Source organism: Ptychodera flava, chromosome 3 (assembly GCF_041260155.1).
Source record: "Ptychodera flava strain L36383 chromosome 3, AS_Pfla_20210202, whole genome shotgun sequence".
In the NCBI taxonomy this organism is placed as follows: Eukaryota; Metazoa; Hemichordata; class Enteropneusta; family Ptychoderidae; genus Ptychodera; species Ptychodera flava.
The window spans coordinates 48,920,072-48,943,971 of record NC_091930.1 but is presented as its reverse complement, the minus strand read 5'-3'; the positions used below and the strand labels follow the sequence as shown (position 1 = coordinate 48,943,971).

General features: G+C 36.3%; 2 protein-coding genes across 2 annotated transcripts in view; both read left to right on the top strand.

The window, feature by feature from the left end:
* The first annotated feature begins 4,009 nt into the window (after positions 1–4,009).
* Positions 4,010–10,248, top strand: LOC139129365 (uncharacterized). Its single transcript, XM_070694998.1, has 7 exons — positions 4,010–4,269; positions 5,578–6,854; positions 7,241–7,333; positions 8,297–8,389; positions 8,798–9,037; positions 9,742–9,833; positions 10,192–10,248. Exons 1-7 carry the CDS (start codon positions 4,154–4,156, stop codon positions 10,246–10,248), a joined length of 1,968 nt encoding a protein of 655 aa, XP_070551099.1. The 5' UTR covers positions 4,010–4,153.
* The window catches only part of LOC139130201 (uncharacterized), a 27,256-nt gene continuing 13,547 nt past the window's right edge, over positions 10,192–23,900 (top strand). The window contains exons 1-3 of the mRNA XM_070695949.1: positions 10,192–10,272; positions 10,665–11,041; positions 12,906–13,568. Of these exons, the coding sequence (XP_070552050.1) occupies positions 11,023–11,041; positions 12,906–13,568 (682 nt within the window). The 5' untranslated portion in view covers positions 10,192–10,272; positions 10,665–11,022. The remainder of the gene's footprint in view (positions 10,273–10,664; positions 11,042–12,905; positions 13,569–23,900) is intronic.

The window sequence follows — 23,900 nt, the reverse complement described above, 5'->3', positions numbered from 1 at the left end:
CTGCCAGCTTTGTAATGATAGTGATGGATGCGTGTCTTACGGCTTTGATATCAGAAGTAAGAAGTGCTGGTTGAAGGACGAAATGCCCTGGATAACGTATTCACCAGATTTTCACTCAGGTAAGGTACAAACTGATACATGATATGTGAGAAGTATGTAAGAGTAAAATGATGAAATTTTGTTCGTTTTCCATCAACATACCTAGAGGGACACCTAAGACATTCGATCAGAAAAATCAAAGGAAGATAATGACTAGCGGATCCAGAGTTTTAAAAATGGCTTTATGGACCTGGAAAAGGACGGCTAAGGCTGCGTTCACAAAAATCAGTTGGGGGGGGGGGGGGTAGAGGAATTCAGAGGGAATTCGAAAATTGTGGGGGTAGTAGAGGGGGAGGACTTGATTTTGTTCTGCCTGTAGGGGGACTTAAAAATTTTTTGGTTCCCTTTTACATTTTCCAATTCCAAGTTTTTGTAGGTAATTCAATGAAAAATGAATACCATTTTTATGTCATCCAATTGTTGTAATGTTTGTAATAGTTTACAAAATCTAGAACCATTTTGTCACATTTCATGACTTTTATCTTGAAAAAATCTAAACATGTATGATTTTTCGTAAAAAACAAACTGGGGTATGGAGCCTAGTAATAGGGCAGAAGCTGCAACTGTTGATGAATTTTGCAATATTTCTGTGTCAACTACAGTTTCTTGCTTTTTCCCTACAGCATGCCATCTCAAACACACAGTATTCAGTTTGTCGATAAAGCCTGTATGTACAAATATATATTAGTTGATAATTTAATTAGAGTCCAGACTGGCAGTCAGTTGTCAGTGATACAAATGCATGGTACACATACACAGACTGTGTTAGCAAGCTGAATACTGGACAGTTCAACATGCTGCAGGGAGTAGAACAAGGACCAACTGTACAGTTGTATAAACTGAACAAAAATATTGTCAAAATTATCAAAGTTAATACAGCTACTCCCTGCTGGCAGTGTCACTATCAGGTACCGACCTGCTACTGCAGTGTCACTGTCACTGCATACGTGAGCAGTGACAGAGATAGCTCTGGCTCTGATGTACATGGTAGTTGAAGAAGAGTTTGAATCAAATGAAACTCAAGACATTGAAACATATACTTGTACATAAGATCAGGCCAATGAGCAACACATGGAAGACCAGGAGACTTAAAAAATTATCAGGTACTTTAGAAAGAAGATAGGGTCACCATGCTTGATTTTCTAAATTTTCACATTATCATCATAAAATAATGCAAAATCAAAACTTTGAACAGTAAAGACTGTGTGAAAAAATACGTGACTAAATTAGAGTACGTATTTTTAACATTTCACCACTATGAATAGGCTTTTTAATGTAAAATATATTAAATAATTGCAGCAGTTGTGTCAGTTAATTGGAAACTTTTGCTTTTGAGATATTGCAAAAGGACACATGTGAAAATGTGTGATATATTATACTTTCACAAGTTTCCGTTCATCTGATAAGTTTCTTCTTCTCGGCAAGTCTCTTGTTATTTATTATGCAGTATGGAATGACTGTGTAAACACTTATTCATCTTTCAGAGCCAACACGATCGCGAAGTACTGCGGCGCCTTTATTTTGCGTGATTTGAACCCCCACACCCCCTAATTACCTAGGTCCACCAAGTCATTACAAGGTTACGAAACACAGTTTGTGTCATTTGTATTTGGTTAACTGGTAATTTCTAACATTTACTCTGAACCCTGGAACCTATTCGTGACTCAAGCTTATCTGACCCTATCTTCTATGTATAAACATAAGACAAACTTATCTGCCCTATCTTCTATGTATAAACGTTAACATAATTGCATATTTGGTGAACTTAACAGGATTCGTGTGGATCAAGGTACGTATCCTAAGTGTCTCTTAGTTTCATACCGATAGCGTTACTTTGAACAAATACCCTCGTTTCTCGAGGGTCTATGCTTTGAATCACTGACAGTTTGACTCAACCTTTGTATCCAGTATTGTTACTGTGATCTATCATCTGTCAGTAAAGCTTCACACTGTGACTGCTTCTCAATGCTTCACAGCCAAGACAGCCGAGGGTGCATGCATTTTAGAAATGAGTGTGAAAAGCAATCAAGCTGTCGTTTTGAATTTACGACACGTCTGCTAACTCGTCAGTATGTCCCCTAAAATTGTATGAAAAGTCAATATTCTCACTTACAGCAGATTGATTTGTTTGGTGCATGCACATTGGAGTACAAAACGAATGTAGTATAATAAGTCAAAGGCTTCAACTTTTTGAAACAAGTAATTTCAATTTTGCTTGATAGCACATGTTACGGAAGTAGAGAGCCGCGCAACCCTGGGTACAAACTCAATAAACATAGATGTTCCTTGCCCAGAATTACATAGATATGGGGGTACGGGTGTTCCCCTAATCCAGTCCGCTACTTTGAGTATAATGCATAATTTATGAATTAGAAATCCGCGCGGCGATATTGTACTAAAACGAATCCAAACGACGATTGACACATTTTCATATGCCTTCAATTTGATGGAAGACTCTTGGTAATCTGAAAAATACGTGTAGTGAGTCATGAATTGACGGCACAGTTGTCGGCGATATCACAACTACAGAGTGGTAATGGTGACGGAATATATTTATTCCATTGACCTTTTTTCAGGTCACTTGTCTGTTCACCCATTATCAGAGGAATTAGAACACCTGAGTTCTGTTTGTAGTGTGTGCACGTATACATATTAAGTACCGCCAGACTGGAGCCGTCAACGTCGTACAGCGATAAACCATCTTACGGAGTAAACGCCTGATACAAATCACTGTACAAGCCTGACTGCTTATGATGATAAGAGGTTCATACAAAGTTAGAAATTCCTCATGAGACATCTTAAGGCCAAAAATAAACAAATAAATGGTGCTGTTACGATAACATAGTTTGCAAAAATAGGGTTGGTAGGTCGGCAGGAATTTTTTCCCAAAATATTTTTATGTTTAGATATGCATTTTCAGGGATTCAGGGCGATCAAACACTGGGCCACAACATTTCCAGAAAAAACGTATCATACATATGAAAGGAATAAAAACATGAAAGACGTCCTCGCTCAAGCAAAAATCAAATGCCAGGTAACGAACACGTGATTTTTCGGGGATTTTCTTTTTTTTACTTCCATGTTAACGTATACATAGCTCTAAAAAGTTTTGGATCGGCAGGCAAAAAAAAATAGGGTAGGTCGGTTTATCAGGACAGGACAATTTTTTCTTTTGCCTAAGAATGATAAATGTCGAAAGAAGAAACAAGGGAAGGCTTGACTTTGATACTGCAGGAATTTGGAAAAAGCAAAAGTTATTTGCTAGCTTGTATAGTTTAAGCCTGTGATTTTCGTGTATTTCTTGCCATTTGCGTAAAAATATATAACTGAAGTAAATGTGATATGTTAATCAAGGACAAACTAACTGCTATAGTTCAATGGGAAGCACATATTGATAATCATTTTGTTCACAAATCAGAACACTTCATAAGCAGATATAATAGCTAATTTCGAACGATGGAGATTTTGAATTATCGACTTAGGTTTTCAGCATTCTTAGTTATGATTCCGACCACGATGGCAGACTCATGTGTCGGGGTATTTTGCCTTGAATTTGGCGCTCTTCAATTGGTGTTTGACATTGGCCATGGATTATTGAAATTAGCACAACCATGAAGCTTGTTAGCATGATTGTATTTCAACTAACACGTAGACGATGATTATATCGTGTGATGTGCATAGCATGTCCTTCCCCCTATATGTTGTAACATTGGGAAACATCATAAAAAGACGCGGCCATTTAGGAGACTTTCACTGAAAATCACACTGCGCATCATTAGCGACACATAAAATCGTTTAACCGGGTATTATCATATAAATACGTGGAAGCGAGACCATGTTGTGTGTTTTATTCATGTATTCAAAGGTTGATAATTTACATACAGTGATAGGCTTTGGTCACGAGTTCTATAGCGACACAGTTCAAACAGAGTTCATCGTTGTTTGTGTGTTTCTCTCCGACATTTCCGGGCTATCTTTCATCAGAATTACATCATTCTTCAGCGTCTCAGCCACTTTTGATATTGAATTTGATTTGCTCTGATCCTGAGTTGACATGGCAAGCTCTGACGTAAGACCAGGTACTTCTGACAGCAAAGGAGGTGTACCTGCTAAACGCCCAGATGGTAATGGCGGCCGACGTGGCAGTACAACTGCAACAAAGACTGAAAGGTAAGCTGTATACAAGCGCCCAGTAAGGCAGTACCTCATTGAAACACGACCAATTATGTCCAGGTGTTGAGATATTTACATTGAAGTAGAAATTTCTCGATGTGATGACGGCAAAGGAGGAAAAAAAATCATATTAACATAAAAGTCTTAAGATATATTGCAAGCCGAAGAGACACAGTTTCACTATTTGACTTTGTGTCCTCAATGCTATACAGACGAGGTGACACTATCGCCCTCTATAGGTGGATGGCTGTTAAGGGTGAATAGTATTTTCAATTATTATCATCACAAGGAAACCCCATTTTGAGGATGTCCAAATGATTTTATTTGTTTCAAAAAATATTCACGCTTATTCAGGGAATTTCTCAATTACGGTTGATGTGTATGAATAAAGTACGAAGAACTGCTAACCTAGGGTAGTACATTACAGCTGTACATTTTGCGTGCAGCTATATTTTTGAACGTCTATAACACTATAGATAGGGTGTTGCCAATGAAAAGTTTGGAATATTGAAATATTACGTATTTTAAAATGTCACCGTACGATTTAATGAATTATAGAAAGAATATTCAAGTCGTTCATATCGAGTCGCTATCTTCTTTATCGGAAGATGGAAGACGATGGTGTCATCGTAATTTTACGTGAAAATCACTCTTTGTGATGGGCCCCCTAGGTCTTTTGAGCTACTGCTTTATAATTAAAATAATGTAGGTGAGGTTGGATCGATTCAAAGGCCATCGATTATTCAAACCACATCATTTTTGCTTGTTCACAAATATTTGTTTTTACCTTAGGCTGAGCGCTTGCGTTGCATTGTCCAGGAATTTAGGCTTATTCCTTGAAACCTCGAGTGGACGTAGTTGCCACTCGAATGACGCACATGTATAGACCGGTTTGAAAGTTAACTCCTCGCCGTTGTTAAAGTGGCTGATACAAAATGTAAAATGGCGCCTTGAAAGATAAATAAACGTGAACGAGCCGATAACTTGAATCCACTTTGACTAGTAAATTTTACATTACGATTACTGATGTGATAAAACGCCCATCGCTGGCCGTGCAATATGGTATAGAGCAGATAGATCGAGCCCATGCATTCAAAATATCATTTTAAAAGTATTCAAGTGTAAGACTTGTGAAATAAGATTTCAAATCTGACTCAGTGTAAGTCGTAAGGCAAGTGTTTTGCTCTAGAAACGTGCACGGTTCAATTAGGCAACAGTAATGTATAATTTACACATAAAGTAGATTATGAAAACCATACACTGGTCAAAGAAAACCAAACTACTTTCTCCTTATCTTGCTGACAGCAATATGGTAAAGAAAGCGTTGATCGTATCTGACCGATGGGGACAATCAATTCATGGAGGAATCACCGATGCTCTTCATATAGTGATCAAACTACTGCAGGACATGGACATATCTGTCCATTGTACAGCTTTAAAAGCAACAAAAGAAGAGGAAGCAGATGCAAAAAAACTTGGAGTGACTCTTGAACTTCCAACAAAGGAGGGCATATTCCAATTTAGAGAGCCAAATGGTGACTGGCTGCTGTGTCCTAATGAATACTATCCACAATTGGAAGAGTTGAAAAATGTCAAATTCGTGTTTGGCTTCAGTGCGTTCACCTCAATACCTACCTTCAAAATCCTGAGTAAGGTGTTTCCGAGGGCTTCATGCTACTTGATCAACCTCTTTGATAAAGATGACATCACGCCTTTGATCGTAGGTTGCAGTAAGGAGGAACTGGAATTTCGAAAGCGAATCATGTCAGATGAATTTAAGAATGCAAAGTGTTCGTTTTCTGTTGGAGAAAGTGTCCACGCGGAGTACAGCCGACTTTATCACAGCACCAATCAGCAGCTTCTTTCGCCGATAATAAACGAAGAATACTTAGAGCCCCCAAGATCAGATAAACCACCGATACTCAAACGCGAAAAATTCAAAATTATATCTGTTGTCCAGAAATACGAGTTGGAAGACCCCCAGAAACTTGATGTTGTTATCAAGGCGGTAAACGAGGCTGCTGAACTCATATATATGTTTAACAAAACTCCATCGGTATGGAAAATAATAGGAATACCACCAAGCAAGGAAAAGGAGGTAGAGGAGAAGCTGACACGCAGCTCAAAATTAAAGATCACGCCTAAAATCGTGACAAGTACTGAAGAGCTGAACAGTGAACTGATGTCATCTCATCTTGTATTAATTCCGCCATCTACGACAAGTTATGGTAACCTGACTCTGGCAGCTATGTGCGCAGCGATACCCGTAGTCTATCCTGAAGGGTCTCACAGTGATGAGATTGTCAGTAAACACATAGACAAGCTCGAAGCGACAGAATGTGCAGTAGATATGGATGAAGACCCACAGGATTTGAAAAGCCGAATAGTGTCAGTCATAACGAAATGTCCGACAGCATTTCAGCGTGCAGAGATAATAAGAGATCACATAAAGGAAAAGGTAGCCCAGGATCTGCGGAATAGCAATGGAAGTTTTGTTGCCTCGATAACTGCCGATATGCAAAGCACCTCTCCACATGGGGACGATCAAGACACAGAAACTCAATCTACCGTTGAACACAAAGGTACCAATACCTCATACAGTACAAGGTCTTTTGAGTGAATTAGGAAGTGTATATGTGTATGTGTATGTGTATCTGTAGGCAATATGCATCTTGAGGTTGTCTGATAATATCGAATACAATTGCATAAACTATTCACTACCTGTGGCATCAATTTTAATTCTGAAAAATGAATTCTACATTACACATATTGGGCACTTTGAAACAGAATATCAGACAGAGGATTTCTACTGAAGAATCACTGTTGAAAATTGGGGTATTGTATGATCATATCAACTGCATATAGTGCATTACTTTGTCAGACGTTAATGTCTCATATCCTTACAGGATTTCGATTATTTTTTATTTTCGTGTGAGATGTATTCTTCGAATATTACTTTTGTGTGTAGACAATGGCGCGAAGATTTCAGATGACGACAACAAGTCAAAGGTCTCTGACAGAAAGGATGAAACTGATGCGAAAGAGGGTGACGTCAATACAGGTAACACTTCCTAAAGGGAATAACACTAAGGTGGTCGGGAAATTTGAAGTTACACTATATCTCTGCAGACTGTATTTCTGTAGCTGCTTCGGTTGCCTGTTGAGTCTAGTTAGAGGGCGCAAACTCATTTCTGAAAACGGCCATATTTATTGGCCGGTTGTTCCAGAATGATACATAACGAGTGACTTCAGTGAAATTAAGCAAGTATAATACTATGACCACGCCATGACTCGATGGGGCGATCGCTGCTACGCTGGTCTACTAGTTAGGCAAATGTTTTTTTTATTTTTATATCAACGTGTCTAAAGACTGATTTTCTGTCATTCATGAATCACAGTATGACCTAAAAAACTTTTCCTATCCAAAACTCGATAAAAATACTTGAAGCCCATTGCAATATCCATGTCTCGAAAGTCTTGCTATACATGCTTTGATTTAAAGAAAATGTCACTTGTTTGAATTCAGAAGTTTTTCGATTGGATTCAAACCTAAAACATACGGTTACCCAGTCACCTAGGGAAGAAATCGCAGTCAAAACCACTCGGCTAAATTCCCACCCTAAAAAAGAGTGGTACAATAACCGAGCTTAGTTTTTTACAATTAAGTTTTTTACAATTATTCTGACTGCAACCCCGTCACACGTTGTAGAGTTCATGAAGCACTCGCACACATACTCGCTATCACACCTCGCACACAAACTTTATCAGAACAATGAATACATCGCTTTGCTGGGCAAAGGGCATACTTGGTGACAATTCTGTCCACCAGCAGAGCTGTCAGGGTAGAAAATGCAGAAGATGTAGAAATGCATAATTGCTAAAATGCAAATGCGCTGGTTTCTAGAGTAACATAGAGAGCAAACGCATATACATAGCATTATTATCGATAACTAATAATTTAGAATGAGATATATGGCAAGAACGACATAATTGTATTTATTTCGAAATATTATTTTGTTTCCAGATGTTTCTGAGCAACCTACAGTAGAACTACAAGGAGTAAGAACAGATGATAAAGAAATTTTATCTGGCAAATCTGTCGATCAAGAATGTAAAGGTGGGCTTTTTCTAACAACGTATGCGTAGCAAACCAAATAAGGGATATATATATATATATATATATATATATATATATATATATATATATATATATATAAACACATATGTCCTCCTTGGAGAAAACGGCGCTCGTTCGTTAAAAACCAAAACAAATTACTTAAAATTCAACGTAATCAGTCACTTTTCTTCCAAAATTCATTCGTCAGGCAGAGATACTAGCTTTTGTTTATTTTTTCTCATGTGTACCATTTAACTACGGTGGTAGGTAGTGTTGAAGTTCGAGATTTATTTGGTGGCAACATTTTGAGACCAACTGATGTTGGCAGAATGTGCAGAATGTATAAAACGTGAGTAAGAGATATGAACACTTTTTATTGAAGTAATGCATGTATATATTACTTTGCAGAAAATCTACGTCGTTCAATGGGAGAAAAAGTTATTCAAGGTTCAGTGCCTAACCGAGATCATAAGATTATGACCTCTTCGAAGTTCAGCTTTACACGACGTATTCCATTTATCCAAATCGTTTCTGTTTTCGTGGCCATCATTGCAGTGATATCTCCGTTTGTAGTTGGTTTGGTCAATGGAATCCCACTGGCATTATTCCTTGCAGTAGTAGCACTTTGTTTCTACCAGTTCCATCGAGGTAGGAAGACATATAGCCATACATATAAAACCGATACATATAATAAAATCAGTTTGTTTAGTAAATATGATCGAAGGTATGTATGTATGTATGTATGTATGTATGTATGTATGTATGTATGTATGTATGTATGTATGTATGTATGTATGTATTTACGTACGTACCGACACACGGACGATCGAATGGATGGATGGATGGATGGATGGATGAGTTGATGAATGTAAATTATATATATATATATATATATATATATATATATATATATATATATATATATATATATATATATATATATATATATATATTTACATACAAGAGGTGCTTGAGAAAGGATTCTCACAACATTGTTTTGTGAGCCCCTGGACTCACTCGAACGAATATTTCGTTTTGTGTTGTAACAACCATGTCAGGAATCACTATATTTACACAGTATGTGGACTTTACTAATAAATAGATATTAATAAATACAAGAAAAACTTCCCTCTTATTATTATCAAGAGAACAAGTTACCTCGTGCACATTCAAAACTTTTGGTTTGTTTCTAATTTAATGACAAAAAAAACCCGGGTCGCTGTCGAAGAATAATAAGAACATGTCGTCAATACACAATTTCGTTATTTCTTTTGTCCAAAGTCATGCCTGCATTACTGTAATCATACCTAAATATCATATATCATGACATTTGAACTTAACTCTGTCTTTAGGCAAAGCCGGTAAGACTGCAGCTGATGTCGACAAGTCAAAGAATCCGACAGAAAGGATAAAACGGAAAAAGAAGAGGATGAAGTCAATAAAGGTAACTCTAAACAGCGCTGTAAAAGCCATATTGCATTTCTGAAATGGTCATAACTGTTGATTCTCGTTCAGGGCATAAGAATGGTCTCGGCAACGTCTAGCTAATGCCACTCTTTTACTTGATTGATATAACTCTAATGTATGACGGCGAACGAATATTTCGTTTTGCGTTGTAACAAATCTTACAGCGAAATATAATCACATGGCATTTATACTGATGATAAATATTTGAGTTCAATTGTCCATTAATATTGTCATGGATATTCAGCCGCATAGGATCGCTTTTATCTGTAAGATAAATATATAGATGTAAAACGCCAATGTTCTTAACGTAATCCTAATACTGGTTTATTCAGCAGCTGAGCAACCAGGTAGCGATGGAGATACGGTCGAGAGTACCAGTGATAAGAATTTAAGTACTAGAAGAATACGACGGAAAGGTAAGTAGATCTATCTAAAATAGTTGTTTGGTGGTGACACTTTGAAACCAACTTTTCTTGAACAGCGTTGATTTATCAGCATTCAATATATCGAATTTAAACACAACCTAAGACCACAGTATAATGGTACATTACATCCATATAAATGAGAGTAAATATGTAGGAGAAAGTCAGTCTGAAGAATTCGACATGCACGGAACTTAAGTGACAGATATTAATACTTTGAAGTTAAAGTAATATATTACTGTTTAATACTAGATATAATTTGCTGGATTAATCATTTCAATCATTTCTTACTTTGCCATTAAAACGAATATTTGTGGTTAGAACGGTGCTCAAAATATCAAAACAAAATTAAGAGTGCTCTTGTAAATACGTATTGATCACTACAGGTGAAATTGAAATAAAGGTGAGACCAGACGGTATTATTCCGAAGAGAGGTAAAAGTGTGAGGGAAGTTGATGCTGCCTTCTACTCCAACAAACAAACAAAGGAAAATGCTGAACTGGTTGGGAAACAACTTGATCAACGCCATTACGATATGAGGTTGCATCATATAGGTAAAAGCAGCATTTCCTATATCATGGATTGCCAGTCATCGGAAGCCCTGGAGTCTTTGATGGATGACTATTCAAGTGGAAGTCTTCACAGGATGGTGAAGAGTACATTCCTGTCTGAGAGTCTGCTGGATGAAATTGGAGCCCTCTATCTGTCCTTAGGAACATCGATAGATTATGAAGAGTATCTGCTATGTCAGGAGGAATTGAAGGTATGTTCATATTGCGATTATGTATCATAAGTATCGGACAGACAGTTAAAACATTAGTGATGTAGATGAATGATTCGGTTGAAAGATAGGTCAAGTGTCTTCCTCGTCCACTGCGCCCAGGGCATGTGTTTAAATGTTGTTTTGTAGTTTGATTTGCAGATAAGTGTTATCATTTAAGTATGCTGGTGCATATATGTAGGGATTGTTGTAATTTACTGTATACGTAAAACTTAAGATGATGTATCTTTAGGGAGCTTTCAGTAATTACAGGAGGGTGGGCCGGGGGAATTAGGGGAGGGTCACTTTTTAGAAAACAGTTCAAGGGGGAGGGTCACTTTTTATAAACCTATCTTGGGGGAGGGTCACTTTTGACAGAAGCAGATTTTATGGCCAAAACTTTGATTGTCCATGTGATATTTCCTGAATAGGAAATCACCAACAAAATACGTACACATTATAGACCGCCATGCATAGTAAATTGACATTTCAGTGAAATTCCAAAATCAAATTTCTTGCACAATCATGGACTTGTAACCACTCTAGTCTAATCAAGAACAATAATCTAAATAATCAAGCATACATAAATGCACAGATTTATCTAATTTTGTACTGAAAAAAAAATTATTCATAGTGTTATCATAGAGCCCAATGCATAATGAATCGACATTTCAGTGAAGTTCCAAAATCAAATGTCTTACACAACCATTGACTTGTAATCACTCTAGTCTAATCAAGAATAATAATCTTAAAAATCAAGCATACATAAATGCACAGATTTATCTAATTTTGAACTGAAAAAAATTATTCGTAGTTTCATCATTTACCAAAACGCATAGTGAGTCGACATTTTTGTGAAATTCCAAAATCAAATTTCTTGCACAATCATGGACTTGTAACCACTCTAGTCTAATCAAGAACAATAATCTCAATAATCAAGCATACATAAATGCACAGATTTATCTAATTTTGTATTGGAAAAAATTATTCATATTTTCATCATAGACACAATGGATAGTGAACCAACTTTTTAGATGAAATTCAGAAATCAATTTCTTGTACACTAATGCACATTGTACTTCCCTATCCAAGCAAAGAACATTTAAATACATATAGCATGTTTTGTTGGGGTAAATTGTCAATAATTTGCCTGATAGACTCCGTGTATTATGATTTGATATTTTTTGATGAAGCACTAAATCAGCCACATTTGGCCTTCTTATAGTTGTAAAATATTGTGACCCTCCCTCAAATGTATGAAATACCATATCTCTTCAAAAATTCTTGCGTGATAAATTGCGACTGCCCCTCCGAAAACACCAGCCCTCCCCTCTGTAATTTGTCCCTAACATAACAATTTAACCAATTATTATGTAAATTAGCTGATACTGTTTAGTTATTCCTGGGGAGAATACCGCAGTGGTTGGGGGGGAGGGTCAAGTTTACGAATGTCGGACAAGGGGGAGGGTCACATTTTAGACAGGAGGATAGGGGAGGGTCACATTTTACGGTACAGGTGTGCGCGAAATTCCCCCGGCCCATCCCCTGTGAAAGCTCCCTTAATATTTGTGACATCTAAAATATACTTATGACCAATCTGAATTGGATATTCATTATGACTTGAAACCCGTTATCACTTGGTCAACAAAAATTATTGTGTCCAGTCTTACTTTTGTCCGTAATTTAGCCTTGCCAATTCTTCTCTGATATTCAAAAACGAGATTAGAAAATGTCCAGTAATGTGATTACTCCTTGCGATCCCCTCTTTTGACTTTGGAGATATTAATATTTCATTATGACACATCACGAATATAGTTATCTCAAACAATTATCATCGTTTACGATTGAAATTTACGTCTATATTCAGGTGACGACATATACCATCTGCCTATTGAAGTCATCGAAGAGATGAATGAAGAAATCAAATCGGACATTCTAAGAGAACAGGTAGATGTTACAATGAGGCAACATACAACAAGGCAGAAAGCTACAGACAGAGATATCCTAAGAGCAATGTCAGTGGAACAAGAGAGAGGTAGACAAACTGAACTTGATGAACTTATGAATGAATGGATCAAGATACGGACTGAATTACAACAGCTGAATGCCTCTCATTGTGAATTGGTTTTTGATCGACGAGAGTTCGTCCGAAACACAGGAGCCATAATCGATGAATTAGATATTCCTGTAGGAATAAAGCAAGAATTGATGATGGCTTTCCAGAAGTTCCTGCCTTTGCGTCCAGACAAGACCGGCAAGCCTGATCAAAAGCTGGTGATAGAAGGCGATGTACTCATGGAGTATGTTGAGAACACCATTTATGACTTTGACATTCCTACCAAAGGGAAAAAAGACATAATAGAGCGATTCACAGAGTTGGTTCGGACAAAGTCAGGGAAGACCAACGCCAAGGCCAGTTTGACTGCAAAACAAGAGGATCTACAAGAGCGTATCCAGGCAATCGTTGATGACGCTGACATTCCTGATGAACAGAAGGAAGTCTATCATCAGTTAAGGCAGGTCGAAAGAGGTAGGTAGATCCATGTAGCAATGACATGTTTGGAATGTTGGAACTATTGTATCTCGCTCTGATCCTTCAATTGGGAAATGCTGTAAAAATGTTCTATGGAGATGTATCGAAGTGGCAAATAAATTATCGGTTAATGGGGTCATAAGCTGGTAACCATCCACTTGGTCTTCAGTTTATCCTAGATATATTGATATTTCCTCGTTGGCTGGTTGTGTTAAACATTTAATCTCACTAATGAAACAAATAAGTCTGTTTTATACAATACAAATGCCGATATCATTGTATCATTCAATGTAGTTCGATGTGATTACTGCAACTTTAAAAAAAAGCACGTTGAAAAAAAACTAGCAACTCTGTGTATCTGAGAATCACTACATCCAGCACTCTGAGCAGGTTGGAATTTGTAAAGAAGGATATCTAGGATACACATAAAAATGTAGTTATTTTAATTTTTAAGTGCTTCAATTCTAATAATAACACAGGACTATCTCTTTTTCTAAAATCACTATTTATCCAAATTAGCACTAATTGTGCTTGCCACACCTAAAATAATGAACAGCCATATGTATGCCATAGTTTATTGTCATTATACCCAGATGAAAGGAATTGGCTCAGGTATGTCTGAGATATCTGAATGGACGGACAGACGCGCAGGCCGATGTATGGACGCACAGACACACAGATGGATGGTACCCAAACCATAAGTCCCCTAGACTTCCTCCATTGGGACTAAAAAGGGAAAAGAAAAATTACACTGAAAGATAATTACAAACTAAAGATAAAACTCAGATAAATTATTCTTTCAAAATCTTTTTAAACTTCACTTTTTAAATTGACCTGTTCACACGGACCAAACTCCACTTATGTTAAGAGATAATTCTCCATTCAAAATATCAGTGAAACATTTGGTGATTCTTTGCAGTAAACAAAAAAGCATAGAAATGCAGAAAGACATTTATCCACGCACGCATGCATACATACATACATACATACATACATACCAGGGCTGGAAAGTAGCGGTAGTCCCGCGTCCACAGACTACAAACTTTTGCCTGGGGCTACCAAAGTCCATGAAACGGTAGCCCACATGGACTACCAAAGCCTTGGACATAAAGTTCAGTAAGTACTTCGCGTGCCATGTCCGGTCCGTCACTTTTGGATGAGCAAAATGCAGTCAAACCCAGCTCGACATAGAAAAGCCAGACTATGACTTTGTTATGCAAATTACAAAGACGACATGCGGTGGAACTTCGCAACAATGTACTTGGATGACAGGCACAGGAAATGATAGCCAATGAAAACACATTTTAACTGCAATTTGTTCATAATGTATCTATCACAATTACACGGATATCATACCTCCTCCCTAGTCAATGATCTATTTTAGCCATGCTACAGTATGTCTCATGCATGTGCTAAGAAGGTTGCGGTCGTTGTCATGACAACTATTAAAATATGCATACAACTCTGAGAATGAAACCAAGAGTTCGGCAAACTTTTGAGGATCACTGTTGTCCATTACACCTATTTCCCCTGGGTATTATAGTTGTGCAAGTATTCACATCAAATGACTAAAATATTCACTTCGTGGACAGAATCTTGAAAAATAACGTTTTTCTTGTCTACTGAATGGAAAAAATATCGTTTTATAAAATATGCATGGGCTACCAGCCATTATCACTGTCCTACCAACTTCAGAAGATGGTAGCCCAAGTGGACTACCTGGGAAAAAAGTAAAGTTCGAGCCTTGTATACATATATACATACATACTTACATACATACATACATACATACATACATACATACATACATACATACATACATACATACATACATACATACATACATACATACATACATACATACATACATACATATGTATATACACACTCAACATACATACATGCATACATATATAAATACATACATACATACATACACATACACATATACTACATACACATATACATAGATACATATCTACATAGATACATATATACATACATACATACATAGATACATAAACATACACACATAAACATACAAACACACATACATGCTTACATACATATATATATATATATATATATATATATATATATATATATATATATATATATATATATACACATACACACATAAATACATACATGTGCATTCATCCATAGATACATACATACACACATAAACACATACACACAAAATACAAAAAAAATAAAACTAGTCTCTATTTTTTTCTATCTGACTTCACTAATGATGCAATTATACAATCCTGCTGAAACATGAGATTTCCAGTACTAAAGAAATAACGGGCGACGCGCTGACCATTAATGTTTATTTATGAGCAAGGGTGAGAGGAAAGCCAAAAACGAGCGAGGCTTGCTGAGCCTGTTAATTTTGACTCTCCTTGAGCCCTCGCCCATAAATAAACGTTACTGGTCAGGGTGGAGTCTGTTATTTCCATTATAATATCAACGAACCCAAGAAAACCATCAACATTTGCAAAAATTTCAGAAGCAAACGACAACTGGGCCCCAGAACTGAGCAATACATGATGCACTGTCACGCATGAAGTAAAAATTTGGCAAAGCCGGAGACGTTTTCAGAAAAAAAATATCTCAACTTGGCCCATGAGTGCTCCATTATATTTTGTGATTGATTATAATTTACGTTTCAGCTGTAAAGTTACGATACTTTAAGTTGTTAATCTTGATATCCATGTTCCCAGGCAAGTAAACAAACCATTACTGTGTATTTGTGGTCAGTCACGTGGTTCAGCTCGACCAATCAAAATGCGACGGGCAGGGCATGGTAATATAATGTGCAATACGGTACCCTATCTCCCCTAACCAATTGCCTTATGTTCTCAGATCATAAAATATATGACTATTTTAGACAAAAGCTTGGCATTTCTGCATGTCACTGTAAACTAACTCTATCCACAGATTTTATTCAGTTTTGGACACAGAGTTGCACCATAGAAAACTCACGCTCCTTGTTTGTTCATTTGTTTGTTTACAAGTATAGTCAATAATTGATACTTCAAGAAGTTTCTAATACCATCCCACATAAATGAAATAAGGCATACCCTGCAATTGAGGCGAGGAGTAAGCACTCATGTGTGTCCACCACTCTCTCTGAATACTGAGAGGTGTGTATTCAGAGAGAGTGGTGGATACAAGTGAGTACTTACTCCTCATGGCAAAGGCCGGGTATGCTTTGTTTCATACAATGGATTGTATCAGAAACTTGTTAATAATATTTTGACAATACTTGTAAACAAACAAAAACAAACAAAAATAAGCAAGCAAACACCTTTCTTTATTGACAAACATGACACATGAATACAACTCTCAATTGGTTCTTTATTGTACATGCAAGACAATTCATTCAGTAAAAAACACCAACATTTAGCTCCGTATTACAGCCTTATATTCAACAAACATTGACAGGAATTTGTAACAGCTCTGTGTGAAGCTGAAGCTATAGATTACACCTATCCGTACGGGTACACATAACCAATGTTATGAATACTGAGTCCACATGAGTCATGCTTTGAAAGGACTTTAATGGAAAAATTGGAATTAACATTTCTGAATGGTAACAGTGTCATGACTAACACATAAAAACATTGAACAAATATGAACTAAGAAAAAGATCAGCAAGTCAAAATGACCATTTCAAAATGTTATTATGTTTAGTGAAATTTATTGCATTAAGAGAGAGTCTGTTACTGCGGCATTTTGTGATTACTGACGCATTTTGTAATAACTTACGCAAAATGTAATAAGGGGTATCGCATTTTGTAATAACTGACGCATTTTGTAATAACGTCTGCAGTATTTTGTAATAAACCAGTCTACGCGTTTTGTAACAAGGGTATCAGCATTTTGTATAAAAAATTGTCTACGCAAAATGTAACAAGGGTATCAGCATTTTGTAATAATTCGCACTTTGTAAAACACTTAACGCATTTTGTAATAATATTAAAAACTTTTCCCAGTTTTAAAGCATTATCAGATATTTTTTGACTTTGGAATGGTATTACAAAGTGTGTGTTTACTCGTTAAGTAGTACAAAATTGATCGCTCCCTGACTCCTATTTCAAAGTAGAATGACTTAATTTTAGATAGCTGTCAATCAGTATTTTTACCAACTAATCATCTGAGGCAGGTAACTACTAGATTTTGACTTGTTTATTATCATATATTTGAGAGAATAATTGGTATACACAGTCAGTTGATTTATTAAATAGAGGATAACAACATTCTTTCTGCTGTACATGTATTGCAGACAACCAGCAATCAACAGGTAGATACTCAGATAAAATAAAATATAATAACATAAAATAAATTACTATACATCTGCCTTCGCAAACAATAGAATCGAGCTTCCGTAAAAACGGGCACGTAACGGGCATGCAGTAACCCCTTTACTTTCATATTTGATAATAAACATTGCATCATTGAATGGCTCCATACTGAAACTCCATAACGACAAAACCTAAACCCGTCGTTTCCGATGCATTATTCCATACACTTTAAACCATTTAAATTTACATTTATTTTTCGATACGATTCAATATGGCCGCAAGGTGGCCATATTTTTGCGATTTTTCATGTCTTTGAGCCATAACTCAAACATCCTTGAACCGATTCTGTTCAAACGCACAAAGGCATAACACTATAGCCTACATATGCATGTAGAATTATATTGCGATACGATCCAGTATGGGCGTGAGGCGGCTATTTTGTTGCGATTTTTTCATGTCTTTGAACCATAACTCAAACATCCTTGAACCGAATTTGTTCAAACATTGCACAAAGGCAAAGCACTATGGCATACATATGCATGTATCAATTAACCTTGCGATAGGAGCCAATATGGCTGCAGAACTGCCGTTTTGTTGGAATTTTGCATGTCTTTGAAGCTTAATTCAAAGGTCATTACACCGATTTTGTCCAAACTTGGCACAAAGATCATGCACTATGGCATACATGTACATGTCAATGTACTTCGTGACATGTTCCAATATGGTTGCCAGATTGTCATTTTTCCCCAATATCGCTGCTAGATGGTCATTTTGGATTTCTTCATGTCTTGAGGCTTAATCATATGCAAATATTCCTTATCCAATGTTGTTGAGACTTGGTACAAAGATAAAGTACTATGGCATACATATGCATGTCTACTAATTTTGTGCTATGATCCATATCAATGTCAATAGACAGTCATTTGATTTCAATTTTGGTGTGATTTTTTATGTCTTTAAAACATAAACATAGGTCACTGTCCTTCGATGGACTGATTTTGTTTAAACGTGATATGGCTGCATTCTTGTGCACATTAATTTGTTTCATTATATGATCCGAAATGGCTAATTACAACAGCATACCCGATCCCATACCATTTCTAAAATTCTACCAAAACATGTGTATAGTATGTGCCATCATGACACTAGAGGCAGTGAGGGCATCGTTATGTGTGATATAATCAAAAATTTCTTCAATGGTCATTACCGGCAGAGAGGGGTCAATTTTATTGAACGTTCCTCAGATTACTTTATTATGCAAGTCACAGGCCTGATGCACCCCGCATCAATATCATTCCACAGCTACTTAGACCACAGCTACCTAGACACCAAAGATTATAACAAAATGGACAAGCGGGGACTGTGTAATCAACGATGACTTGTTTAGCTACTAAAGCGGAAGTATATCTGACCTGTTGAGTATGTATGTATGTATGTATGTATGTATGTATGTATGTATGTATGTATGTATGTATGTATGTATGTATGTATGTATGTATGTATGTATCTATGTATGCATGCATCTTCGTGGGCAGGGAGGGAGGAAGGGAGGGAGAAAGGAAAGAGTGCCTGAGTATGCCTGTCTATCTATGTATCTATGTATCTATCTACCTATCTGTCTGTCTGTCTGTCTGTCTGTCTGTCTGTCTATCTATCTTTCTATGGCTGTTATCATTTAATGATAATGGCAGATGGCAGGTATAACCAGTAGGAAGCGAATCAAATTTAGCTTAATCTTAGTATCGCAGGGCAGCTTATCCTAGCTCGTTGGCTAGACAAATTTTACCATAGGGCGATAGCGTAGATTAAAGGATGAAGACAACGGGAAAGAAATAGATCTATGAAAACAAAACCATGGCTCAGTAGATATGAATTGTCACCTTTTACATACAAGGAAAAGTGGCTGGTCTGTCGATAGAGCTTTATTTTGTACTTGTTTATGGGATGATTAAAATAAATGATCATTCAGTATTTTAATTGACTGCTTCACGTCAGTGTTTATTTCAGTATATTTTGAAAAATATCAGCTGTCAGCATTGACATATTAACGTGCCCCTCCCATCTTATTACCGTAAATTATCGACAATCAACTTTAGAGAATCACATATCATACGTATAGAAGTTGCTTAGAATACTGCAATCTTTCGTACGTTATTTTCCACTTTAACCCTTTGCACACCAAGGCCCTGTGGTGGAGTTGACATTTGGAAGTACCATCTGCATGACGTCTGACTTCTTAAATTACAAAGACTGTCCACCATACAATTATAATTTTGAATCACCATAAAATACTTGTCCAAAAATATGCAAATTATGGTCACGTGACCTAATTAAGTATTCAAAATGGCCGCCAATATATAAAATATTGTATTTTTTTAAATATATTTTTTTATTTTCATAGGAATTCCTCATCTATTCATCATTTTTCATCACGAAACCTGTTTTCTATCACGTCAGCATGGACTGAAATGAAATTGTGACGAAAATTTTAAAAAAACACTGATATTTGTATCATTTTGACCTGCTAAGTGTAATGAAACAAAGGCTTATATTAAGTGTTAGGTCGGTCAAAGCATAACGTAACATAACACCCAGCAACTAATATTATGAAATATTTCGCACAGTAAGTATGTATATTTTGAATGACAATGACACACTTGTCCCAAAATATGCTACCAATGGTCATGTGACTGATTAGGTATTCAAAATGGCCGCCAACAATATAAATTTATCATTATTTTTACATGTTTTCCAATTTTCCAGTAAAAGATAATCGATATTGTATCATATCCCAATGCTTAATCACTATTTATAGTGCCATGACCATGGACTTTGATGTAAACTTTATATATTATGAAAAACTTTACACAGATTTGATAAAACTTACACAAATTTTCTTGTCTTCACTCATAAGTGAAGAATTACACACAGCGCCCTTGAATATGGGAACAGACAGGTCAAGGTATCCTATTTTATAACATCTGACTATTGAATTTATCAAACTTTGTCCACAATTACAAGATATTTTTGGAATTGTTGTATTACAATTGCCCAAAAAATATGCAAATACTGGTCACATGACCTCATTAAATATTCAAAATAGCCCCCAGTATTCTAAATTTACAATGATTTTCACATATTGCTTCTCTTTCTGACGACATTCTAAAGAATTTATCCCTTCCTATTCTCAATTATGTCTAAATGTATATTAGATTCCGTGTCTACAACTGATGGTTCCAGGAAAATGTTTGTACACCGTCCCTCCACCCTACAGCGATTTTGCTGAATAAACTGTCGATATTGTAACACAAACGTTTCGATATTGAGGTGGGAGCCTCAAGGTTCTTTCACATTTTTATACATAAAAATTCATTTCTTTTCAAAGCTTTTGCGTACTCTTTTGGCCTCCAAAACAGATTGAGCTTGCACGGAATCGCCGCTAGACAACTGTACGCGACCGTACCTCTAAGTCTTAAAACGGATAAACAAAGACACAAACAAAATCACTATCCCAAAAATCATCGTTTCGGACGAAAAAAACATCAAAATAAGTGTCTCACCATTCGTAAAATATCGTATATTTAATGTTCAAAGACTGAAATATGCTGAGTTGAATTAGATTCAAACATGGAAGGGAGGAAAAAAACTTCGTGACCGAAGAACCAACGTGCGCGATCAAAGTTTCAAAATGGCGTCGCGACAAACTCAACAGCATTCCGAAACATCGAAAGCATAAATTTCGAGTAATGTTAGAATGAAAATCGATTCTAGAAAATAAACTTTTAGGAAGGTATACACCTCGCAAGTCAAAATTCACGGGGAATTTTCGGGTTGATTGGCAATTTTCGTTGTTCAAAAACACGCGTGGCCGACGTATGGTGGCCGCCATCTTGATTTTTAACAACAAATGCATCGTCGAAAACTCGGGCGTTTTCTGCAACAGAACAGAGTAAACGACAAAAAAAAGCATACTACCAATTTTAAAATCCCCATCGCTGATGATCACGCCAAATTCGTTTCGATTTATTCTTATTACTACAAGTGAAAGGGGGGAAAACTTTCGTACTATAAGGTGCCTCTTCCTACCTAGCGAGGTCAAATTTGGTGGGCGAAAATTCGACGGAAAAACACGAAAAATCATAGACAAAAATCTAAAAAGAAATTACTTTCAATAAAGACAGTTTCTCAGTTGTAGCAGAAATCCTGGCTATGGTAACAAAGTTACCTGAGGAGCAAAGACATGACAATAAATAAAAATACTCCGCACCGCAAGATGTTGCCAAACGCTACTGATGGCATCCCAAGGCAAGCATTTACATCCGTAACGCGCTTCGTACCAACGGTAGAGCAATTATAACACCTTTAAACAATAGCGCACGTGTCGCGTTTCCAGACCGGTGGGTGGAGGGACGGTGGTTTGTAACATCATTTTTATGAACCCAATAAAAGCTTCGTTCAAATCACTGTGTACACTAATATTACAATCATTTTGGCAAAACTCAGAATTTGATTATTCGAGTTTTGCAAACTTCATCCAATATACATGCAAAAACATAAGATACACAATTTTATTGTAACCAAAAACAATATTTATTGTTTTTCTTTTGTAAAAAAAATAAAAATAATGTAGCAACGCCTAAAAATCAGACCGAAACCTCAAAATGTCACAAGGGAACCATTTCTGGATAAGGTTGGTGTTGTTGCATGTACATCATTAGTATAATAAAATTAGGTCGTAGTATACAACACTGTCAATGTTGATGATGTCGCTGTCTTTTATCATATTCTGAGCTCTGCATGTCATCTTCAAGCCTTCCTCTTTCCATCCACCAACAGTAATATTGAATAAAAAAATTCAGAAAGGTCTGCAGTATATTGTCTTTTCAAAGTACAGTACTGTATGTAAAACCAACAAAAACTTTCTCAGTTTGTTTTCTAAATTATAAATCGCATAATCTCATTCTGTCTTCAATTGCATTTTGAATGTCAACTCAGACCCCCTTATATGGCGTTAATATGATAACCTAGCACCGGTAGTGAGATATAATCTCGATATCATTATATGCTATCACATTTTTACGTATTCAGAAACCACAAAGCATTTTAAAATACATACAATATCAGCGGATGTTTATAATTATTACAAAATGCGTTAACTAATGTTACAAAACGCGTTTTATTACAAAACGCTGATACCCTTATTACAAATCGCGTAAACAATAATTTATTACAAAATGCTGATACCCTTATTACAAAATGCGTAGACCATTTTATTACAAAATGCTGATACCCTTATTACATTTTTGCGTAAGTTGTTACAAAATGCGTCGTATTACAAAATGCCGCAGTACAGAGTCTGAAAAAAAGCTGTTCTTAAAAGATTTTTATTTGAATTTCATCACCATTTTCATGAATCACAATAAAGAAATCAATTGGAGGCGAAAACCATATGTAGACAACTGCCTCATAAAATATGACAAAAATGAGAAAAGTGTTCCATAATGAAATCATGTAAGAAACTTTGACCCAGTAAAAATTGAGCAGAAAGCAAAAAAAGGAAATACCTAAATTAGGAAAAGGAAATGTACTACAATGACAGTCCATCTGGCATACATTAAATAACTATCACTGTGTGATCACAATGCCCTGTACAAGTCACATAATTTCTAATCTGTATGCGTTCATTTTCTTTAATCTCTATGATGATATACAGTGTCTCTTTAAGGGAATGTTCAGAATTTACTTATTACTTAAGGGAGGCCTGGAGGATTTGCAAGGGGGCACCCATTTTCCCCCACGAAAAAATAGAAGGGGGAGGGGCAGAAAAAAATACCGCAAACTTTTAAGGGGGCTAAGGAAAAAACATCAATTAAATGTTTGCAAGGAAGTCCTGGTCTACATAATTATGCCTGGCTGTCAAAAAATATCTGCTGAAAAATTTACTAATTTGCTAGCTCCTTCGGGGAAAATGATTTGATTTTGAAATAATTCTGTACGTGCATCCAAAAGATCATGTGCA

Coding starts and splice junctions, on each gene's coding strand:
- LOC139129365 (XM_070694998.1), top strand. CDS start 4,154: ATGGCAAGCTCTGACGTAAGACCAGGTACTTCTGACAGCAAAGGAGGT. Junction 7,334..8,296: donor AGAGGGTGACGTCAATACAG/GTAACACTTCCT, acceptor TTTTGTTTCCAG/ATGTTTCTGAGCAACCTACA. Junction 9,834..10,191: donor AGAGGATGAAGTCAATAAAG/GTAACTCTAAAC, acceptor TTTATTCAGCAG/CTGAGCAACCAGGTAGCGAT.